At 41.7% G+C, this 23,220-nt stretch overlaps 1 protein-coding gene across 1 annotated transcript in view; it reads left to right on the top strand.

The window, feature by feature from the left end:
• The window catches only part of LOC103174876 (filamin-A-interacting protein 1), a 102,176-nt gene extending 79,709 nt beyond the window's left edge, over positions 1 to 22,467 (top strand). Inside the window, 5 exon segments of the mRNA XM_042332877.1 lie at positions 8,217 to 9,067; positions 9,070 to 10,203; positions 10,206 to 11,020; positions 15,790 to 15,847; positions 21,371 to 22,467. Of these exon segments, the coding sequence (XP_042188811.1) occupies positions 8,217 to 9,067; positions 9,070 to 10,203; positions 10,206 to 11,020; positions 15,790 to 15,847; positions 21,371 to 21,405 (2,893 nt within the window). The 3' untranslated portion in view covers positions 21,406 to 22,467.
• Positions 22,468 to 23,220: the final 753 nt, after the last annotated feature.

The raw sequence follows: 23,220 nt of genomic DNA, 5'->3' as shown, positions 1-23,220 counted from the left end.
AGTGGTGGCAAACCTTTTTGGTCAGCCAACAAAATAAATTTTCTTGATTGAATATTTCTTGATGTATGGCATAAAGCAAAAAAAATTCAATCAAGAAAAAAACGTAACCCAAACTGTGATATAAAACAGACTCAGCTGGACTAGTGCGAATATTCAGGGGGCCACTTCTTGATGGCCACGGGTTGGCCACCATTGATATAAATACAAGTTGTTATTGTTACTTCAGTGATTCTCCACACGTTTTGTAGATGTTATCTACAAGGTAGCAGCTGGATTGATACTGACTCTCTTATATCAGGGCAGCACTGTTTGCTATAGTTGTACTGATCACTGTACTGCACTCTGAGGAATCTACTGCGGAGAGCAAGGTTGATATTTCAACTTTCCGAGCTGCCATGTATGCACTGTTCCTTGAGTTACTGAACTGCTTATGCTGTCACCAGTTCCGCATAAAGAGTAAAACATATGCCTGAAGCAACGAGCCTCTAGAGTAAGTCCTTTCAACATGTGTTTTTCTGGCTGGGGGGCTGCAGTCTAGGTTCAGACTTTACTCTGTAATTTCAAAACTGTTGGCATTGGGGAATGTTAGTGACATTAATGATTGGCAAGAGTGATGTGGCTTCCAAAGTCACTTCAATACACATTGCTATGTTTATTTTTAGAAACAGATGTACGTCAAAGTAGCTGATGCTCTTTAAACCAAAAATGAGAGATTGTCACTCCGAAAGAATGGCAGGTTGCCAGTTCCAAACGGCACTGCCTTTTCTAGTTAAACAAAATTTTCTGACCAGTCTTTACTCCTCCTGTATTTCATTGGGCCATTATTTCCAAATTGACCCATCAAGTGAACTCAGTGGGTCAATTAAGCCATGGCTCAATGAGATCCAGACTAAGAAGGTCCCAGTTGATCCAGACTAAGAAGTTCCCAGGTTCAATCTCCTAAATTAGTTCACCTCAGCTCCATTAAGCTTGGAATTGGGGCGCAGGAAAGAAGTTGACGTTTTAAGCATGCAGGTATGTATTTTCATTATTTTTTATTGCTGTTTGTTTGCCTATTCTTCCTTTAAATGTATGTGTTTTGTCATGGTCCACTCTTTCTTAATGACGTGGTTGAATCTGCACTGCTTCACAAAGGCTTTTATACCAGTAAATTACAATCCTCAAATTACTTCCTTCTGTAGTGTCCATCTGGGAGCTGAGCTGTACCTGCAGGAACTTGTTTGATTTAAAAATGACTGCTCTCCTGACGATTTAATAAGTAAATGCACCTTTTGGTGTGACGCTGTGCTGTATATAACAGAAAGGTCCCAGTTTTAATTTCCACTCTTCAACATTCATATTCAGAACTGGGACATTTGGATGATACGTTAAAACTGATGTCCCACCTGACTGCTCTGTTAAAGATCTCATAGCGCTATTTGAAAAGTGAAGGAAGTTTCTCCCACATTGTGGCCAACAATTCCCCCAGATAAAATTTGTATATTCACTTTATGGATGTTGCTTTGTGCAATATACAAATATAGTCTACAAATATAGTCACCTTTGTAGTAAAAGCTCTTTGTAAGCATTCCCCAGTAACTCATCCAACTGGCCATTCTTCCTGTTCCCTTTAGACAGTTAGTATGGCAGGTGATATAACCTGGGGCAACACAGCCAAGCCCGGTACTGCCTTTAATGTGACACACTTTCAGCAAAGTTCTCTCTAGCTATTTTTCTCTCTTCTTTCCCATCATCCTCTGTGCACTTACCCACAGCTTTTGGGAAGACTTTCTTCCCAGACTAGTTTCTAACCTTGCTACACCTGATCTCAGTGAGAAAAGCTGAAAGCCCTGAGTTCTCTTTCTAATTGTCCAGCTTCCTTATCGGGGCAAATGGACACAGCAGAGCTCTTGAGTTTGGCGGCAACTCCATCAACTGGAAGTAATTCAAGCAGCTGCAATATAATGCATCCTGTTGATAGCATGGTTTCAGTTTATGAATCCCAGACTTCTAACAACATTACATATGTATAGTGCCTTTCACATCGGGCGGATGTCACAAGGCGCTGGACAGTGTACCGCATTTTGGACCGGGTTGGGGGGGGGGAGAAGGGAGGGGAGGGGGGTGGCCAATGGCATGGTCGAAGAGGAGGGTCTTGAGGCGGGACTTGAAGGAGGCTAAGGAAGGAGCTGGACGGAGTGATTGGGGGATGGAATTCCAGAAGTTGGGGGCAGAGTGGCTGAAGGCTCTCCCGCCAATGGTGGGGTGGGTGGGTTGGGGGACGTGGAACAGGCTGGAGCCAGCTGAGCGGAGGGAGCGGGCGAGTTGGTAGGGGGTTAGGAGGTCACAGAGATAGAGTGGGGCGAGGCCATGGAGGGATTTGTAGGTGAGGACCAGGATCTTGAACTGGATCCTCTGAAGGGTAGGGAGCCAATGGAGTCGGGCGAGAGTGGGGGAGATGAGGTCACAGAGTTTGGTGTGAGAGAGGACATGGGCTGCAGAGTTCTGGATTATCTGCAGCCTGTGAAGGGAGGAGTTGGGAAGGCCGACAAGCAGGGCATTTGCATAGTCGAGCCTGGAGGTGATGAAGGCATGAATAAGAATTTCAGCGGCCTGAGGGGTGAGATAGTGGCGGAGTCGGGCGATGTTACGGAGGTGAGGGAAGACAGAGCGGGTCATGGCTTGGATGTGGGAAAGAAAAGACAGTTGAGGGTTGAACAAGACACCGAGGTTCCTGACTGGTTTGGTGAGTTGAAGTGTGCAACCATGGAGGTTGATGCTGCCAGAGGCTGAGGTGCTGGCGAGAGCCAATCAGGAGGGCCTCAGTCTTGTTCACACTCAACTGTAGGAAATTTGCCCTCATCCAGGACTTGATGTCCGACAGGCAGTCTGTCAGGACAGCAGTGGGCCTGGAGTTGAGGGTGGAGGCAGAAAGATAGAGTTGGGTGTCATCCGCAAACATATGGAAGGAACAAGGTTGCATTGTGTATCATTTTAGGACTTTGTTGCAGCAGAATCCCAGGACAATGGGTTATTCAGCTCATTGAATCTGCTTACTGATACCTTAGTGTATTATAATGATAATAATCCTTACATTTGATATAGCGCCTTATCACGTCCTCAAGACTTCTGAAAACGCTTCACACAATATACTGTAAAGTGAATTGACTGCATATTTTGTGGGCAAAATGCGGCAGCCAATTGTGTACAGCAGTGTCCCACAAACATTCGCGGATTGATGCCAGTTCTTTATCTTCCTGATCACTCTTTATTTTCCAAATGAAAAACACTTACCACATACTAATCACTGTAAAGCCCTTTGAAATGCTTTGATAATAAAGGTACTTTAAAGATGCATTTTCTTTCTGTTTTCTCCATATCCCTTAATATAATATCCCTCCATATCCCTTAATACCTTGATTCCCAAGTATCTATCTCCCAAGTATCCTGTAGCTCAGTGGTTAGAGCACTCAACTTGCAAGTGAGAGTCCTGGGTTTGATTCCAAGCAGGGCTAAACGTTGGACAAGTTTCGTTATTTCACACGCCTCTGTTTACCTAGCAGTAAGTAGGAACCCAGTTGTGAGTCGATTGGTGGTTCTCTTTTGCGGGGGTAATAATTTGTTCAAAAAATTATAATAATAAATTGGTCACTCAATCCACGACTGTTTGTGGGAAACAGCTGTGCACAATTGGTTGCTGCGTTTTGCCCACAAAATGTACAGTCAATTCGCTTTACATTATATTCTGTGAAGCGCTTTGAGACAGTGGTTAGAGCACTCGCTTTGCAAACGAGAGACCTGAGTTCAATTCCAGGCAGGGCAAAACCTTGGGCAAGTTTCCTTACTCCACACAGAGCCTAATAATAATCCCTCCAAAACCAAAAACAATAATAAATTGGTCATTTTCAATCTATGACTGTTTGTGGGACATTGCTGTGCGCAATTGGCTGCCGCGTTCGCCCATAAATATACAGTCAATTCACTTTACAGTGTGTTCTGTGAAGCGCTTTGGGACGTCCTCCCGACGTGAAAGGTGCTATATCAAATGCAAGTATTATTATTATCTCAAAGATGTGATAAGGCGCTATATCAAATGAAAGTATTATTATTATATTATCTATCTCCCTCTTCAATCCTTCAGTTGATTTTGTAACTCTGGTATTCTAGGGAATGCATTCCACATTCTGCCAATGTTTTGTGGCAAGAAATATTTTATGGTTTCACTTTTAACCAGTTTAGTTTTAAGGTAAGATTTGTTCATCGTTGTTCTTCATTCCTCTGAGAGGGAAGGGTCGTTCCCCATCTATGTTAAAAACTTCCTTTTTTAAAAAAAATGTTGAAACACATTAGGCCTCACCTTCTTCACCTCCATCTGTCTAGGAAGCATAACGCGAGTTTGGCCAGTCTATTACTGAATCCGTTTGTCTCAGGTACCTTACTGGTAAATAGTAACTGGGCTTCCTCCAAGCCTCACTTTCCCACTATTAAATTGAGCATCCAATAATAAATACTATGCTCCAACTGAGGTCTGACTTAAACTCTGTATAACTGCTACAGTACTTATTAATTGTTGTATTCCACAGCTCTTGTGATAAAGCAGTTTAGCTTTAGTGATTGCTTTTACACCTCGATGCAAGCTTTGTTGCGAGAGAGACTCACAATGAATGCTCTCATACTCAAAATGAATAACTTGGCCTTTGCCCACCTCCATCCATACTTCACAACAGAAGCAGCCGAATCCTCGTCCACACCTTCATCACTTGTAATAGTAATAATAATAATCCTTGCATTTGATATAGCGCTTTTCACGTCTTCTCGACATCTCAAAGCACTTCACAGAATAGACCATATATTTGTAGGCGAAACGCGGCAGCCAATTGCGCACAGCAGTGTCCCACAAACAGTTGTGAATTGAAAATGATCAATTTATTATTGTTTTGTTTTGGTGGGATTATTATTAGGCGTGTGAAGTAAGGAAGCTTCCCCAAGGTTTCCCAGCTGGACTATTCCAATTCCCTTCTTGCTGGTCTCCCCAGCTCCACCAAACAAAAAATTCAATTAATTCATAACTCCACTGCCCAGATTATCACCCACCCCCATCCCTCCAGAATATAAATGTAAGTTGTTGTTGTATAACTTGGCCTTTGCTTTCTGAATGCTTACATTTCCAAGATGCTTGACCACCTTCATATTTCTGTCTGCTTTCTGTATGTTTTTTTTTGTGCAGCATCGTACAGTAATATAGGAATTTATGGATCAGAAGAAGGCTCCCTCGAGCAATCCTTTCAGTCCAATTTAGCTACCCATTTCCCATACCTCAGTAGCTGACCTTCAGCATTTCCTTACAGACTGTCTGCAATATAATCTTTGCTGGGGCAAGTCCAACAATGTTAAATACAGCTTGGGTGCACCTTTGCCTTGCTCAGGGTGGTAACTACATTTATATACAAATGTAATTTTGCTGTTATGTAGGACTGTATTCGACGCCAGGACTTTTAATTTGTTCTAGTTTTCTGCACTAATTAAAGATAAGCAATGGAATTGAGTAGGTTCACGGATAACCAACCATTGGATTTCTATAGTATCTTTCACATAAAATGAACATCTGAAAAGGGGTTGTTGATGGCACAGCTTATTAGGAGGGTTTTGAAGATGGGAAGAGGGTGCAAAGCAAATGAGTTTGGGGAGAGAATTTCAGAGTTCATAGAATTTGAAAGCTCAGACGCTGATGGTAGATGAACAATAACCTGAAAGAGGAACTCTCTCTACCCCAAGCACACAGACACAATGCATACTTAAAGTGCACTGTTTTCATCTGTCAGGTATTGAGGAATGCAGGTTTGCTGAAAGAATACATTATTAGAAAGATGAACAAAATACTGTTCTACCTTCAACTCTATATTCCTTGTGGATTCCTTTAGTTTTAATTACAGATGGGGCAATGTGTGGACAGGCTAACAGTGGATCAGAATACCAGTTTTGGATTCCTCCAGTAAGGAAGTTTCACCCAGTTTAACTGGTTATAATCCAATAGTTTAGGATCACATTGCAGATCATGATGATTGCACACTTCACATTACTGTTATTTTTGCAAGGAATTTTGAGTCATGTGCACAGGAGAACTGGAGGTGCCCTGTCACCTATCTAACAATTATTTGACTGCTCACTGATCTGGAGACTTTCATGCCAGTGTCATTTCGCAGAACACTAAAGCAGTGGATGGATACAAAATGAGGTGTACTCTTAAAGTAACTGTTCTGTTTACTGTGTGCTAGCAGATGTGAGTGCAGTTCAAGTACTTCGGTAGGTACTCAAGCAATTACCACCATTTGATGCCACTGTTTGAATGATGCGCAGATTATCATAGCTCAGCATATTAATGCACCAATGGTAGCCATGTGGAAGTAGTAAGCCTACCATCCACATGTGTTGGTTGTCAATTCCTCATGTCAATTGTCTCACCTTAAGGAGCAATGGAGACCCAATGAGAAATTGGTGGAGGGAAGAGTGACTTGAGTGTACTGCTGTATTGTCAGAGGTGCTATCTTTCATGGAGAAATTTAGGTTTGGTCTGCCTGTTGTATTATGACACAATACGAAAAGAGAAAGGAGTTGATCTAGCCATCAATCCTTTCAGATAAATTGATCATTCACTTTATGGCTGCTGTGGCTGGCACCAGGCTGGCTCAGTTGGCTGCTGCACTTGCCTGCAACAAACCAAAAATTCCTGCATTTAACTGAAATATTAAGAATAATAAAAATAGTAATAATCCTTGCACTTGGTACGCCGCCTTTCACATTGGAAGGAAATCTCAAAGCACTTCAGGATCACTTCACAAGATTTGCTGTAGTGTAGTGACTATATTTTGTGGGTGAATGCAGCTGCCAACTTGCACTCAATTTGATGGTTTAATTCAATTTAATGACTAATTACTTGTTAGCACTTTGAAACATTTAGAGAACCCTAAAATTCAACCTCCTTTGTGATAAAAATAATATTACTCACATTTGATATAGGACCTATAATGTGATTGTCACATTGCGCTTCACAATAATTGCTGCCAAGTGTACAGTCATTTTATATTTATAGACAAATGTGGAAGCTATTTTCCACAAAGTAAGGATCCACAAATGGTTGCAATAACAAATTACATTTGTATAGCGCCTTTCACGTCAGGAGGACGTCCCTACGAAGTGAATGGTCAACTTAATTGGAGGATTGCTAACTAGGATCCTGGGAGAAACTCCTTTTTTTCCAAATGGTGTTATGAGATCTTTAACATCCACCTGAACAAATTGCAGCTAGAATTTAGCATTGGCTCTGTGGCTAGTCTGAGTTTGTAATTCTCCCTAATTTTAATGCCTGCCATGGAGATTTCTGAAATGACTGCCAAACTCCATCACAAGGGACGAAAAACACCTTGTGTAAAAATACGGGTAATATTTCATGTACCAGACATGCTAAAGGTTCTGACGCACGTCTCCAGTGTGTTTTGTAGATCATTTTCTCTGAGGGTTACTATGACTACACCATTCCTATGAGTTTGCAAAACCCATTCTTGGTAATAATGGTCATTGGATTTAGTTAATCTTACAGCACAATGTAACATAACACAACCCTTCATTTTACCCACTTCAGCATAACTCGCAAAAGACAGCTGTGTGCTACAGTTTCACACCCACTTGGAGCTGAATTGAGGCTCTCGAAACTAGTTGGATTGAGGACCTTTTAGCATAATTTTGTCCTATTAATCTGAACAGGATTTGAACATGGATCCCAGATATGAAGATCCATATGTTGAACCAATATATTACTCACTGTTATCATCAGTAGTGAAAAGAAAGCTCGTCACACAAGTGACCTCTTGTTGGTACTCTTGTCTACCGACTTGTATTTGAGCCAATGTTCATTTGTCAGCAGGAAATCAGTGTAGTTGATCCTCGTGTAATGCGAAATAGACATTTGAGCTCATTGATTAGAATCTGCTGCACTCTTGGTAGTGGAATACTAAAGGACATGGCAGGAGCAGGATGTTAGAATGAAATGTTTGAATAAACTGGTAGCGTAAACTCGATGGGCTGAATGGCCTCTTCCTGTTCTCATTTTCCAATGCACCATCTCTAACAAAGTTGTATATTTTTCCTTATTAACTTAACGTTAAAGTCCATCTTCAAAGTATTGGTTTGGAATTCTCAAAGTGTTTCAGTTTTTGATCAAAGCTCTCTCTCGTTTACAGGTTAAAGAAGCTGCTTGAACAGGAGAAGTCCTACCAGGCTCGGAAAGAGAAAGACAGCACCAAGCAGCTTGGCAAAGTGAGGGAGGAGCTGATCAAGTTGAAATCATTCGCACTGATGCTGGTGGATGAACGTCAGCTTCACATCGAGCAGCTTGGCCAGCAAACCGACAGAGTGCAGGAGCTCGTGCAGAAACTCCAGGAGGAGGAAGAGAAGCTGCGAGGTGTCAACGCTGTGGCGAGGGAAGAGGGGCAGAAGGTCGCCCAGCTTGAAGCCGAGATTGAACATAAATCTGCAAAGTACTCCCAGGAGCATGATGAGATGACAGCTAAACTGGCCGCACAGGAGTCTCAGAAACGTCAGTTGAGGCAAAAGCTGGCTAGTCTGACCCGGCAAGTGGAGGAGTTGGAGGAAACCAACAAAGATCTCCGGAGAGCAGAGCAGGAACTTCAGGAGCAGAGGGACAAAATCAGCCGTGGAGAATGTGGTAACTCTAGTCTGATGGCTGAGGTGGAAAGTTTGCGGAAGCGGGTGCTAGAAATGGAGGGGAAAGATGAAGAGATAACCAAGGCCGAGAATCAGGGCAGAGAACTGAAGAAGAGATTGCAACATGAGCAAGTCCACAGTAAAGATTTGAAATTGGAAGTCGAAAAACTGCAAAAGAGAATGGTAGATCTAGAAAAATTGGAAGGTGCTTTTAACAAGAGCAAATCCGAATGTTCGCAACTTCACATCAGTTTAGAGAAGGAAAAGAACCTGACCAAAGACTTGATCAATGAGTTGGAAGTGGTGAAAGCCCGAGTGAGGCAATTGGAGTCGTCGGAAAGTAAATTGGAAAAGGGTGAATTGCATTTGAAGATGATTTAACAAAGCTGAAATCCTTCACAGTTATGTTGGTAGATGAGCGGAGAAATATGGCAGACAAACTAAACCAAGAAGAGCGGAAAGTAAGTGATTTTAATGCTAAGTTGAAGCTGGAACAAAGCAAAACGACAGAAATAACCGAGAAACTGATAGACGAGAGTAAGAAACTTCTTAAATTGAAATCGGAGATGGAGGAAAAAATAACCAGTCTTCTCAATGAAAGAGATACGCTGAAGATGAAACTCCAAAGTGAAGAGGAAAAGTCAAGTGATCTGAACTCCAGAGTTAGAGTGTTGAAGAGGAAACTGGACTGTGTGGAAGAAACGGAAAGCAATATTGTGCAAAACAGGGCGAAGAAAGAAGTGGAGAAACTTGTGGAAGAGGGTAATAAAATGAAAGAGTTAACGTTGGAAATCGAGCGGTTGAAGGGACGTTTGAAGCATTTGGAAGTGGTGGAAGGTGATCTGATGAAGACAGAGGATGAGTACGACCAGCTTGAGCAGAAGTTTAAGACTGAGCAGGACAAGGCCAACCTCCTGTCGCAACAACTGGAGGAGATCAAAAAACAAATTACCAAAAACAAAGCCATTGAAAAAGGAGAAGCCATGAGCCAAGAAGCCGAGTTCCGCAATCGATTGCGCTTTGAAGAAGCCAGATCTCGAGACCTGGAAGCGGAGGTTCAAGCGCTCAAAGAGAAAATCCATGAGCTGATGAACAAAGAAGACCAGCTTTCCCAAATGCAGGCGGATTATTCACTTCTGCAAAAAAGGTTCAAGCAGGAAGAGAATAAAACGAGTGAGATGGGACAGGAGGTTGTGACTTTGGTTAAGGAGCTGGAGCTTTCGAAACGATATAGTCGTGCGCTCAGGCCCAGCATGAATGGCAGGCGTATTATTGATATCCCAGTGACCTCAACTGCAGTGCAGACTGATGGTACGAACAACGACCTTGGAGAGGAGGACAATCCCGCTGTGTTTATACGGAAGTCTGTACAGGAAGAAAACCATCTGATGAGCAATCTGAGACAAGGAGGGCTGAAGAAGCCCATGGAGCGCCCTTCTGTTCTTGAGCGATACCCACCAGCCGCAAATGAGCTAAGTATGAGGAGGTCCTGGATCCCGTGGATGAAAAAAAGGAAAACGGATCACAAAATGGTTCCGAGAAAGTTATGCAAACAAATGGTACTAGCCCAGGCCGTCATGGGGAGGTGGTACTTTCACAGAAACAAGGGCAGCCCTTGCACATCAGGGTGACCCCTGATCATGAGAACAGTACAGCTACATTGGAGATCACCAGTCCACCGTCAGAGGATTTCTTTTCCACTACCACAGTAATTCCTACCTTGGGCCATCAGAAACCACGCATCACGATCATTCCCACGCCCAGCATGTCATCACCCAAGAGGAAAGAATCTGAAAGGTCCCTCTCACCGGAACGTTCGCCGTCTCCAGTTACAATCACTACATTCTCCAGAGCAAAGTCTCAAGGAGAAAGAGGCAAAGGGTCTTCTCTGGACAGGTCGACCTCACCAATTCAGATCATGACCGTATCAACCTCAGCAGCTCCTGATGGTTCTGTGTCCCCTGAGCCACATGAACTAAGCATGGGGCGGGCGGTCTTCAAAGTCACTCCTGAAAAGCAAACTGTGCCAACGCCGATGCGCAAGTACAGCCCCAACGCAAACATAATAACGACTGAAGATAACAAAATTCATATCCACTTAGGAAGTCCATTCAAAAGGCCGGGCACTGGCTATGCTGAGGGTAGTCCTATGATAATGGTCAGGCCTCTGGCTGTTCCACCCGAAAACAAGGAATTAACAACGGGAACTGTTCTTCGCTCTCCTCGCAACTGCACTCCTAAAGCCTCGCCAAACAAAATGACCAGCAGCATCACTATAACTCCCACAAGTACTGCATCCACAAGAACTACACAGTCAATGGTAAGTCAGCGCACCCTTTATCTACTTTTTCATGGGAGTATACCACTTCCATTTTGATGATATGCAATTGTAAACCTCCTTGTGCTTTCACCTCCAACTCATTGAGTGTTCACCTTCAAAAATACAGTCAGTACACTTTACAGTGAATCCCGTGAAGCGATTTAAGATGTCCTCCCTATTGTGAAAGGCGCTGTATCAAAATTTAAGTATTATTGTTGTCTGAAGAACATTATAAACTTGGTGCTGGAATTGTAAATTTGATCACCTTTTCTAAATCGCGTGTTTCACAGGAAAACAGACATAAAATGGGAAATCATTATTTTTAATACTGGGAAGCGGAGCATTACTTTGGTTTATCTTGTTGAGAGAGGGCACGCTGTTATTGGCCCACAGGTGTTCCCTTGCACTGAGCAGGAGATAGTCCCAGGCTCGATTGCACGCCCACTGGTGGCTGCTTTCAGAGAACGATAGTGGAAACCTGGAGCAAATTCCTGTGTGTGTTGTGAGAAATACAAAGAATATACTTTAAAGAGGGAGTGCCTTTGTCAAAAAAATTGCTCTTAGGTTATAATCAACTGGTGAGGCGCACCCTTCGTGGAGGGCGCTATATAAGTGCAAGTTGTTGTTGTTCAGGGTAGATGTGCTGGTTAATTATAAAATTGTTCGCCAGAACACCTTAAAATCACTGACCCAACAGTTCAAATCTATCTTTTAAACGGGCTGAAAAAATATTTAGTGACGATACAATGCTGGTACCTGTTGATTGGCCACTTTGTAAGGGTAACCTTGCAATACACAATGTTGTTGGATGCACTCGATAATGCTAATTTTAGTTCCAAAAATGTCACCTAACCGGATACGTAAGCCAGTTACCTCATTCCCGCGTGTCTCACTCAAACAAAGAATATTAACAAGAAACAATAGTCAAATCCATGAAATTAACATGAAAAGCTGTGAACAAAATTGATAATAAATAACAAGAACTCATTTAATACCACAAAAATGCATGGTATCTTGACATGATCATCAATATGATTGTTTACTTATTGCTGGGGTGATGGTAGTACGGCAAGGTAGGACTTAATGGGGAAGAGAAAGCGTCATCCCCTTCACATTAGGAACCAAGGGCACTCAGGTTAGAAGGATCACGGTTTGGAGTCAATGACGGTTCATATCATTCCAGATACCAGGAGTTTTTCTAACCCAAATTTTTTATTTTGCATTCTCCCATCTAGGTAAGTTTGTGGAGGAGAGTCTTGGTCTGGAATTAGGATACATTTATGCATCGATTTACATAGAATATTACAGCTTTGACGCTAACCATTCAACCAGTCTAGGCTGATGTTTAGTATCCACGAGCCTCTGCCCTTCATAATCCCATTTATTCCCTTTTTCTTCATGTATTAGTCAAGTTTCCACTTAACTATGTTGTACTGCGACACTTCCATTGCAATGTAGTACGTTGTTTGCTGTCATTTCATTGATCAGTTTTGATAAATTCCTGAGTGTTGAAACTTTCAAAGAGCACCATTACTGACAGGCAAGCATTTCAAAGTCAGATTCAATACGTTCTGTGTTGCTTCCATGTGATGACATGAGAAAAACATGGCACTTGCCCCTCCCCAAACAAAAACATGTTTTGGACATAATTTTCCCAGATGGTAAACTGGGACCATCAATATCTTTTGAACTAGTGAATGTATCAAGCAGGTGAGTTGGATCCAGTAGATATGAATGCATTCAGCAGATTAGTTGGATTCAGTAGATATAAATGCTCAAGCAGATTAATTGGATTCAATAGATAATATGAATTATTGAGCAGGTGAGTTGCCTTCAGCAGATATCAAGCAGATTACTTCGATCTTGGATGAAGGAATCCTGTGAAGCCTATTCTTGTCAATGTCATATATTAAGGATACATCACATTTCTACCGTTGGATAATGGAGTCATGGCATTCTTCTGGCATTCCTTGATCAGGACTCTGGGTGTAAATGGGCACTTATTCTGGGAACATGAAGCACTTCATGCAGCTCGTTTAGGTAGATTTGTGTCAGGCCAGAGTTCTTGCTGGTCAATAGCCCAGAACTGCTTACCATTTGTGATTTGGAGTCTTTATTAAGGAGTCTCATTAGAAATAGCTGTACGCTTAAACCTCTAATATAAATCAATTAATTTAAACAGGAAAATTACATACATTGTGTGAACAATACAGCAAATACTCGATTTACATTTGGAACATATGATGTTCCTGTTTAATACAGTTGTATGTCTATGACATTCAGTAGCTCAGTGGTTAGAGCACTCGCTTTGCAAGCGAGACACCTGGGTTCAATTCCAGGCAGGGCAAAACCTTGGGCAAGTTTCCTTACTCCACACGCCTAATAATAATCCCTCCAAAACAAATCAATAATAAATTGGTCATTTTCAATCCACGACTGTTTGTGGGACACTGTTGTACGCAATTGGCTGCTGTGTTTCACCCACAAATATATGGTCAATTCACTTTACAGTCTATTCTGTGAAGCGCTTTGAGACGTCGAGAAGACGTGAAAAACGCTATATCAAATGCAAGAATTGTTTTTATTATTATTCTCTGCCTCAACCCCTCTGCCATGCCCCCTCCTTGCCTGTCTTCCGATCGTGCCTTAAGACCTCCCTCTTCAATCGTCCCTACTTTGAACTGCTGAGTTACTGTTTACAGAGGGCACATTAGAGTGCCCCCCTTTGACTGAATGAAGCAGTCTGTTTTCTCACATCAGGAACCACTGGCAATTGCATTTAATGGCTTAAAGGAACTCCATGAGAGAACTAGTTTAACAAACTATTAGTATGGGTGATTAAACAGTTGAAATGTGTAGATGGTGGAGTGATGGCTATCACAGATACATCCCCAGGATAGCTGACATCTGCTTTCTATATTTTGAGAAATTTTGTGTTCTGATTCACCAGGAATGAATGACAAATTGGACAAAAGCGATGAACATAGTTCATGGAAGTTCTTTTATTAAGTGCGAATGCTGTTTTTAAGCAGAGATTCAAAGCAGTCTGAAATTTTAAAGTGTACAAGATGATGTAAAAAATTGTTTGTGGCGAACATCCTCATGAGATATATGAAGCTGTTAAATTATCACTTCTACAAGCTTCAGTATAATGAATGAGAGCAAAAAGGATGCGTGAATAGATACCAACCTTATAAATTATTTTGAAATTGAAACTTGGACTGCCACAAAAGCGTGCATCAGATTAATTTCATTACAGTTGAGGCAAAAGTTTTTTTCAATAGTAGATATTCACGCCAGTTTCTAAGGAAAATGTTTACATCCTTCTACATCGAATTTGCAACCATTGCTTTGAAAATGGGTATGTTGAGAATTGGTGCTGTTTTAAACATGAGCAGAAAATTCTGCTTCCTTTTTTTTCCTCTCTCTCATGCTCCCTCTCTCTCTCTCTCACTCTCTCTCATCTTCTGTTCCCTTTAATTTCTCAGCAAGAGAACTGTAGGAATGCTTCAAGGGACTAGGATCCGCCCTAGTGGGAGGGGGTGATGCTCAACATGTTGCTGTACAAGCTACACTTGGCTGGTGAAAGTCAAATTTTAATGGATGTACAAATCAATGAAATCAATGTTGGTTGCAATGTGCAAGTATCAAACGTTAACCAATAAACACAAATCTGGCAATTTCCCATCCAACATTGGACCTACAGCAGGAGATTTAATGAGAGTTGCAGCTGTAACCTGGAATTACTATTACCAGTAGCAGAGCTCTGATGATGCTTGATGGTAAACTGCTGAAGACAGGTTTTATTCTACAAGTGAGCAAGATGGAGTAACCCCAAGTCCCATGGGTGGAAGTAAGTTGTAGAGGTTCCTCACATGAGGGCAATTAATTTCATTTTCAATGGCTTACCATAGAGCAATCTGTTCGTACTAGTGTATTTGTGATATGCAAAGAAAAGTAACAGAAGACGACTTAACTTTCACATTATTAACAAATGAGTGACGTTTTAATTTGAGAATGTGTAATCTGGGGAGGGGATGGTTAAATATCTCCTTGGGTTTTATGCGAAAGACACTTCAAGAGAATTAAAAGGGGAGGTAGANTTTTTTTTAAAAAAGATTTGCAGGTAGCTACAGACCCAGGCAACACCACTTTTAATAATTCCATTGTGGAGATGTTATGTTATTTACCTGGCTTCTTGGAAGGTTTTACAAAACCTTAAATGTTTCATCCAGTGTACGCTTTTGGCTTTGTTGCTTCACGTGGGAAATGCTTCTTGCTTCGGTCCTTAGTTCTAAAATATATTTGTATTACTCCATAAACAACTGGAAATGTTAGATATAAATAACCGATGCTACTTACACTGTACCAGTTTGTGCTTTGCCATTGAATCAGTACTATAAAGTGCTGTATTTTGCTCATTCACCCCTTATTGATAATATCATTGGTCTAGTTGGTTACTTGATAAAATTCCTATTCCAAATTTCTCTACAAAAGGAAAATACAATGTTTTTGGAGCACAAATGCACATTTCTGTGGGACATCTTTGTTCTGCTTGGCACCTGATTCACGCAGACTGCTATGTAGAGATATTGAGCGGAAACCTCACAAGACCTGAAACTGAGATCACATGGAGGAATGAAGCTCGACTCAATCTTGCAGCAAATATACACCCAAAAAAGTTTGTTTTTTTAAAAAAAAAAGAAAATGTTTAAATTGATGATAGGCTGTCATTCATTGCCTTGTATGCTTTTTTTCTTATCTTCTAGGCAGGGCAGGAGGGCTCAGCACAGCGGCCTGCACCCACCCGCATCCCCATGTCAAAAGGTATGAAAGCAGGAAAACCAATAGTAGCAGCCACGGCAGCAGGAAATGTGACAAAATATGAATCTCGTGCCGAAAGCCAGTCAATGAAAATTGAACTGAAGAAGTCTCCAGTCAGCAGTTCTGCCCCTCAGGCTGGGGGGAAGGGCTGAGGCCGGAGGACTAGGGGGTAGGTGCAGGTCTTACTGCTACCATGGACATCGCCCCCTGTTGGTAGACGTTCCCCCTACTAATCCTATGGATCAATTCCCAGTCTGTTTAATAACACAACTAACAGTCCTTGCGTTTCTCCAGTGGTTGTTAAAATTACCTTCATCGTAACATTCCATCACAATTTTTTTTGTACCAGGTTTGTATGGTTTATGTGCATACTATGCCTTTAACACAGGAAATAAGTTTGTAAGTGTTCAGTTTTCACACATTGCTTTCGGAATACCAATGTTGTTCATTTTGTGAGCTGTTCAATATATTCATTGATTGGACGCGCACGTGTGTGCGTGTGTTGGGGACCTATTGACATCATTCTCCATAGGGAAGCCTTCGACTGTTGGTGGGTACTGACTATTTTGAGTTTTGTTTTCTTGCACAAGACTTTGTGTGTGCCCATCACTACTGCACCCTCCACCCAGTCTCCTAGTGGATCAACTTCAAAATCTTTGCCTATGCACTACACAATCTTTGACCTTCTCCAGTTCCTCTCTTCTCCCCACCCACTCTTTATACAGAATATAGAGTATATTATTATATAAACAGTGGCAGTCCTCACATGTTCAAGATTCCTCTACATGTAGTGTTTTTTAAGCGGTCTGAGATGCTTCCACATAAATACAAGTTGCTGTTGTTTCACTGTTTGGAAGAGTTATTTTAGAGTTTTTAAGGCAGTAGAATTCCTGGAAAGGAATAAACCAAAATTTAGTCATATTGGCTCCACATACTGTATAAGGTCACTCTCTTCAGGGTTCCATCAATAGCCAAGTACCAAGCACCAAATGTGGTACTGAACCATGCAGGCTAGGTAGGTCCTAGGCCTGATCATTTGTTAATTGCGGCTGAAGCTGGGGTAGTAGTGAACTTGCTTTACTGATCTACGCTATCCTGGTGAGAAGCCAAAGTTAACGTTCCTGATTGTTCTCCATTGATCCTGCTGGAACATGTACATGTCTGGTAAGGAAAAAATTGAGCTTTGTTTTGACTTCTCTCAACTGTGAAATCAAATTGCCCATCAACAATTCTTGTTTATCTTGTACCTAAACAATGGTCATTTGAATCTCTGAAGCCAGAAATCCTCTATTCACAGATGGGGAAATCAAATCTGATTTTCAAATTTTGCATTTTTGGCCAAATTTGTATACCAAGGCTACCAAGGTTCGTTTTGCAGGGAATGATTATGGTGGAAGAACTTGTACAATATTTTAATGATAGTTGCCTTGGTTGTACAGGAAGAAAGTGCCCTATGACTTGATTCAGTCACTCATGGAATCTTTAGAATGCTCACTAAGCAGTTTGACGTAGACATTGACTCCATTTTATAGGAAGATTCTATTAAGCTTTTTGAGATGATATTAGAGGCATTATATCAAATGCAGGGATTATTATTAAAAGCATGAGGCATGTGGTGCAGGGTAAATGCTTGTCAGGGCCTGGATCACACACACCAGGAAGGTTTTGAATTCATTTCTTGGTCTGTGTTGAGTTAACTGATGTCAGCTTGTGCAGTGGTGGTGCGGCTATGAAATAGACCTTTGTGGTTTGGCCTAGGGAGAGAAACATTTTGCCAAGGCTCCTGCAGATGTTCTCTATTCAATTACTCCCACTGAACGGTCTGTGAGGGAGGGAATCATCTTTGCTGATAAAGCAACCCACGGTTTGTCAGAATAAATGTCTGAAGCTGCTCACAGTCTAGGCTCCCATTAGTAGTTGCCACACGTACCAGAGGGAATCTAATACAACTGTATAGCAGCATGAGCCGCTGCTTTAGGAGGCAGGGAGAGGAAAAAATACTGCAGTACAATTGGATCCAACTGTGGCCAGCTGATGGCTTGTGGTCTAGCTATTCTGATTCAGAATTTAAACGTACTGTTGGCTTTTGCCATTAAGGTAACCAATATGCCACCTGCTGGATTGTAGAAAACTTGCACAGGACTGGTTATAGAACAGTTAATAATAATAATAATCCTTGCTTGATATAGCGCTTTTCACGGGAGGACGTCCCAAAGCGCTTCACAGAACACACTGTAAAGTGAATTGACTGTATATTTGTGGGCGAACGCGACAGCCAATTGCGCACAGCAATGTCCCACAAACAGTCGTAGATTGAAAATGACCAATTTTATTATTGTTTTTTGGAGGGATTATTATTAGGCGTGTGGAGTAAGGAAACTTGCCCAAGGTTTTGCCCTGCCTGGAATTGAACTCGGGTCTCTCGCTTGCAAAGCCAATGCTCTAACCACTGAGCTACAGGACTGGTTATGTTAAACACGTATAATTGTCGTGCGTTTATATATTGCCTCATACTTTGGGAGGATGTTTCAAAGCTTCACGCAGCTAGTTGCACACCCAAGTTGAAAGGAAAAAGAGGAGTGGAAAGATAAATGCCCGAACAAAAAGGAAGAGGGTGATTGAAAAGGTGATTGATGGCACCAGTCTCGACGATTGTTCCACTGAAAATAACATGTTGCAACCGGTCAGTTGCAGACAATAATAGAATTCTGTTGTTTGCATACAGTATATTCCTCATGCCTACCCCTGTGAAGCTGAGATAATGGCAGTAGAGTGGATAGAAAGGCTTTTATTCCTGAAAGGTTGGGACGTCCTCCTGATGTGAAAGGCGCTATACAACTGTAATGTTGTTGTCATTATACCAATCTTGTATTCATCATGTGATTGCCTTTACATTTAGAGAGATGCCACAAACAATAAGACTATTGTTTGATATTCTAGGCTGACAAGCTGACACTATCATGCCAGAGGTGCTGTCTTCCAAATGAGACAAATCAAAGCCCATCTGTTTATTCAGGTGCACGTTAGAGATATCGCAACACTATTTGAAAAGAGAAGGGAGCTTCTCCCAGTGTCATTATCATGAATTTGGAGAAAATAAAAATAACTAAGTGTTGCAGCTAAGGATAGTGTCAACAGTCAAGATTTTGAGGCCTGGTTAACAGTCTATTTCTGTAAAAGCCAATAGAGAATATTATAACAACAATCTCAGAGTCTTGCCTATCAAAAGTCATCCTATCAAGTGGAAACTGAACTGAGCATGCTAGGATTCTGACTAGACTCTTGGAATAGATGTATTTTCTGTAAGGGAATACAACTGAGAAGGATGCTGTACAAATAATAATCCTTGCATTTGATATACAGTGAAATCCCGGTAATTGAATACTCAAATGGACAGCAAAAAATATTCAATAAACCAAACTATTCATATAACCAGACTAAACGTAAGAAAAGACTCGCCTCCTAGAGCTCGAGCCACATGGCCTCCAACTGCACCAGAACCTGAAACACTGTCCTCCAACAAATAGACTCGTCCTCACTCGCACGTAACCACTTGACCAATTGCTAGCAACCTCTTTAGGGAGTGAGGGGAGGGGGAAGGAGGAGAGGACACTAACTACGTTTGCGCTACACTGTAGAAGGTAGTGAGTTGGTACTACGCATTTATCTGGACTCGAGATTAATTGGTTTCTGTACGAAGTGTCACAGGGGAATTTATTCAATTAACAAAATTATTTGTATATCCGGTATTCAATTAACTGATCTACATTGTTAGATTAGGTGTGCATTTGGTTTGGGATTTCTAAATTCTATTCAATAAACCGAATTATTGTAGCGCCTTTCATGTCAGGAAATCGTCTCACAACAGTTCACAGGAATTTACTGTAAGATGTCGGCGAACTTGGCAGCCAATTTGCACACAGCAACATCCCATAAACAGCCATGAAATAATGACTAATTTTATCAGAGGGATAGTTATTGTGACAAACATCCACCTGAAAGGGTAAGCAGAACCTCAGTTTAATTTCTCATTTGAAGGAAAGAACCTCGGCCAATGCAGTGCTCCCCTAATATTGTATTGGAGTGTTAGCCTTGACGGTGCGTTCAACCCCTGATGTGGGTCTTGAACCCACAACCTGACTCGGAGGTGAGAGTGCTGATGCCTAAATTTAGGACATCATAATCTCAAAAAATCCTGATGTATAATATGGATTAACCAAAATCGTCTTTCCTCTGATATTCTGTACGAGTATAGATGTACACGTATTGATTCACAGCATCCATATTTTTATTTAACTGGTAACATTGTTGCCAGTGAGCTATTAAGTCATGGAAGTGCTACGGAAAGACCATCAATTGGAATCGCTAACAATTTATGAGCCTAGAACATTCCTGCAGCAAAGAACTTCACTCAATAGTGAGATTCCACACTTGCCCCCACCTCACCACCCTTTTAAATGCTAATTGTTCACTCAGGTCATCCAAATGGAAGGCTTTTCAATGATGCATCAGTATCGTTGGTATTCTTGTGAAGAACTGCAAGTAGTAACTGACCTCAGATTGTGTTCATGAGAAGACTACACTATACAAAGAGGGCTATTTTGTAATTTACTGGTGTATAGTGTAGCTACATCATTGACAATAGCCAGTGTAACCAAGGCTATATGAATTATTCAATGTTTATTTTTTAGTATTGTTTGGATTTTTCTTCACTCTTTTCTGGGTAAGATTCTTAACCTTTCCGGAAGTGAACTATCTTTGTAAGTGCTGCCAAAACGATTAATATTGAAAGTAGAATTTTCTCTAGCACTCCAGTAAGACTTACACAAGAATACTGTAACTGACTGTTACAGGAAATAGTGCAGCAAAATAAAATTCTCCTGGCTTCCGTCTCCAGCCAATGTTCTCCTTTCTCTCCTGACCTCAGGACACTGACTTTTGCTGGCTCATAGTGTCCTTTCCAGTACTGGGGACTGTATGGATGTGTCCGAGAACTCCCGGATGCTATCTTGCATGAAGGGCGCTATATAAATGCTGGTTGTTGTTGGGTACTGCCAGCTATGCAACTCTAGAGAGACAACACATCCTCTCTCACTGAAAATACACAATTTACAGCAGGGGTCACTGCAGTGATCAGGAGTGGGAATATTGGCTGATTTTGCTATTTGCCCCCGCCAGCACCACCCCCGCCCGCCCCCCCCACACACACACTCTCATACTGTTGTATTGTCCTGACCTCTACTCACTCGCACAGACTGCATATTGAGCAAAGGGTCTTCAGTCTAAGAGTTCCATATTGGGCTGTGACTTTAGAAGCTGAACCATTGGTGAGGAGGAGGGTGGGGGAAACTGTGTACTTTATTTTCAGAAAATTGTCCAGGTTCAAACTGGTAACTGAATCTCTTCTTCCTCCCTCTATGTGCCATTGATTACAGCATCTTTTAAAATGGAAGTTCTTTTCAACACAAAAGAAAGATATTGCCGCTTTTTCTTCGAGATTTATTAACCAATTTCTCTGTTTTGTAGAGAGTATAATCATTCATCAAATGCGGATGACCTGAGCATGAGAACCCTACGCAACTGGTTGGGAGCATCCTGTGATGTACTACACTCTGTCATTGCCAGCTGGAAGAAGCATTGCTAGGCCACAGCCACCGTCTCACTTTAGTGTTGTATGCTGCTGACCACTACCAGAGAGACACTGTAATTATATTTTTGTAGAAATGTAAGATTTTAATATGGTTTTAGTCTATCTGCATAGAAGTGGCCCACCAATGCTTTTGTGAACGGTGAGAAATTGGGATGGAGCGGGACAGGACTGAAGCACTGCGTCCAAGTTGTTGCTGCACAAACATTGTGCAGGGCAGGTCTATGACGGTCTCTCTCCTTCCTCCCTCTTTGTGTTTTGCTAGTGTTGCAACAGGAAGATGTATTTGGCACAGGATTCACATTGCTGTGACTGTTCTCCCTCAACAGTGACCCCTTTAAAGCCTGCATTTAGTGAATCAATACAGTTCACTGTTCTTCTGACCTGTGCTCGTTCAGCAAACATAAGGATTTCAGTTTTTTTTAAGTCTGTACTATAATTTAACTTGTTTACCTCACTGATTTGGTGTTTCAATTTGAACTCTTTGTTACTGCAAAGTCACTTAACAGCTTGGTTTGAGGGCATGGGTAGGGGCAATTTCTTCAAACTTTCTGAATTGTGTTTCTGGAATACCTTGTAATGTTTTTTTGAATTTGAAATGTTCTGTATTTTTAAAAAGTTTTGGGGCTATTTTGTTAAAAATATTAAATCTTTTGAATGCTGCACTGGGTGGGGGGCGGGGGTGTCAGTCCTCCAGGCTGTGGTCAGATTCTGCCCTCTGCTGTTGTTCCTGTAAAGGAGCCACATTGAATAGCACTCCACAACTGTTCCTTTTGCAATGCTGCTTTTGAATGGTTGCAGAAAGTCTTTCCTTCAAGCCAAGGTGCTGCCACAGCCCAAAGGCACGAGAAGCTGCTCACAGAGTTTCATATCTGCCACTCCTTTCTTACTCTGGTTTTTAAAGTCTATTGTACACTGTCGCTGTCTGCAAGTGCAATTCCAACTTTTAATAATTAAAACCTGTAGATTTAATTAAGTAATTTGGATCTTGGTTTTTCCTACCCCATGCCCCACAGTAGGCATATTTCATTTAAAAGACTTGCTTCTTTCAGTTACAAATTTGAAAGCCTTTTTTAGTTAACAAGTTACATGTATTTAATTCTTTTTCCATTGGGAGACGGTCTCAAATGGTTCACAACAATAGCTTGCAGTTATATAGCGCCCTTCACAAACTATAACATCAGAGTGAAGTGGTTGGATGCCAAGCAAGATAGAGATGGGGAAGGAGAGGTGACAACAGATATGTTGAAGAGGTAGATTTTCTGCGGGGGATTTAAAGACTGATGGAGAGGGGGAGAGACTGAGGCATAGATGGATAGAGCTTGAAAGGACAAGGTTATAGCTGCTGAAAGCTTGGCCACAGATGATAGGGTGGAGGGGGCAGGGGACAAGCAGTAAGCTTGAGGTTGTTGAGTCAAGGAGGTGAGCAAAAGAGTGAGTTAGAAGATCATAGAAGGGTAAAGTCGCTTTAGGCTTGCTGCTCATAGCATAGCAGCGCATGTGGTTGTATGAAGCAGGCATGAGAATGGAGAGATTGTTAGGGAGAGTAGGTTTCCTGGAGATGGCAGAATTTGGGTGGTCCAAAGTGATGCAAAGTTATTTGTCAGTGCCCTTATCTGAAGGTGAGGACAAGGATCTTAAAATTGATCTGCTGAAGGCCAGGGAGCCTTGGAGTTGGGCAAGAATGGAGGTGATAGGCTTGCATTGTGTGGAACTGGATACAGGCTGC

Source organism: Callorhinchus milii, unplaced genomic scaffold (genome assembly GCF_018977255.1).
Source record: "Callorhinchus milii isolate IMCB2004 unplaced genomic scaffold, IMCB_Cmil_1.0 Scaffold3, whole genome shotgun sequence".
In the NCBI taxonomy this organism is placed as follows: Eukaryota; Metazoa; Chordata; class Chondrichthyes; order Chimaeriformes; family Callorhinchidae; genus Callorhinchus; species Callorhinchus milii.
Note: the sequence above shows the minus strand (reverse complement) of the source record. Positions and strands in the feature narration are given on the sequence as shown.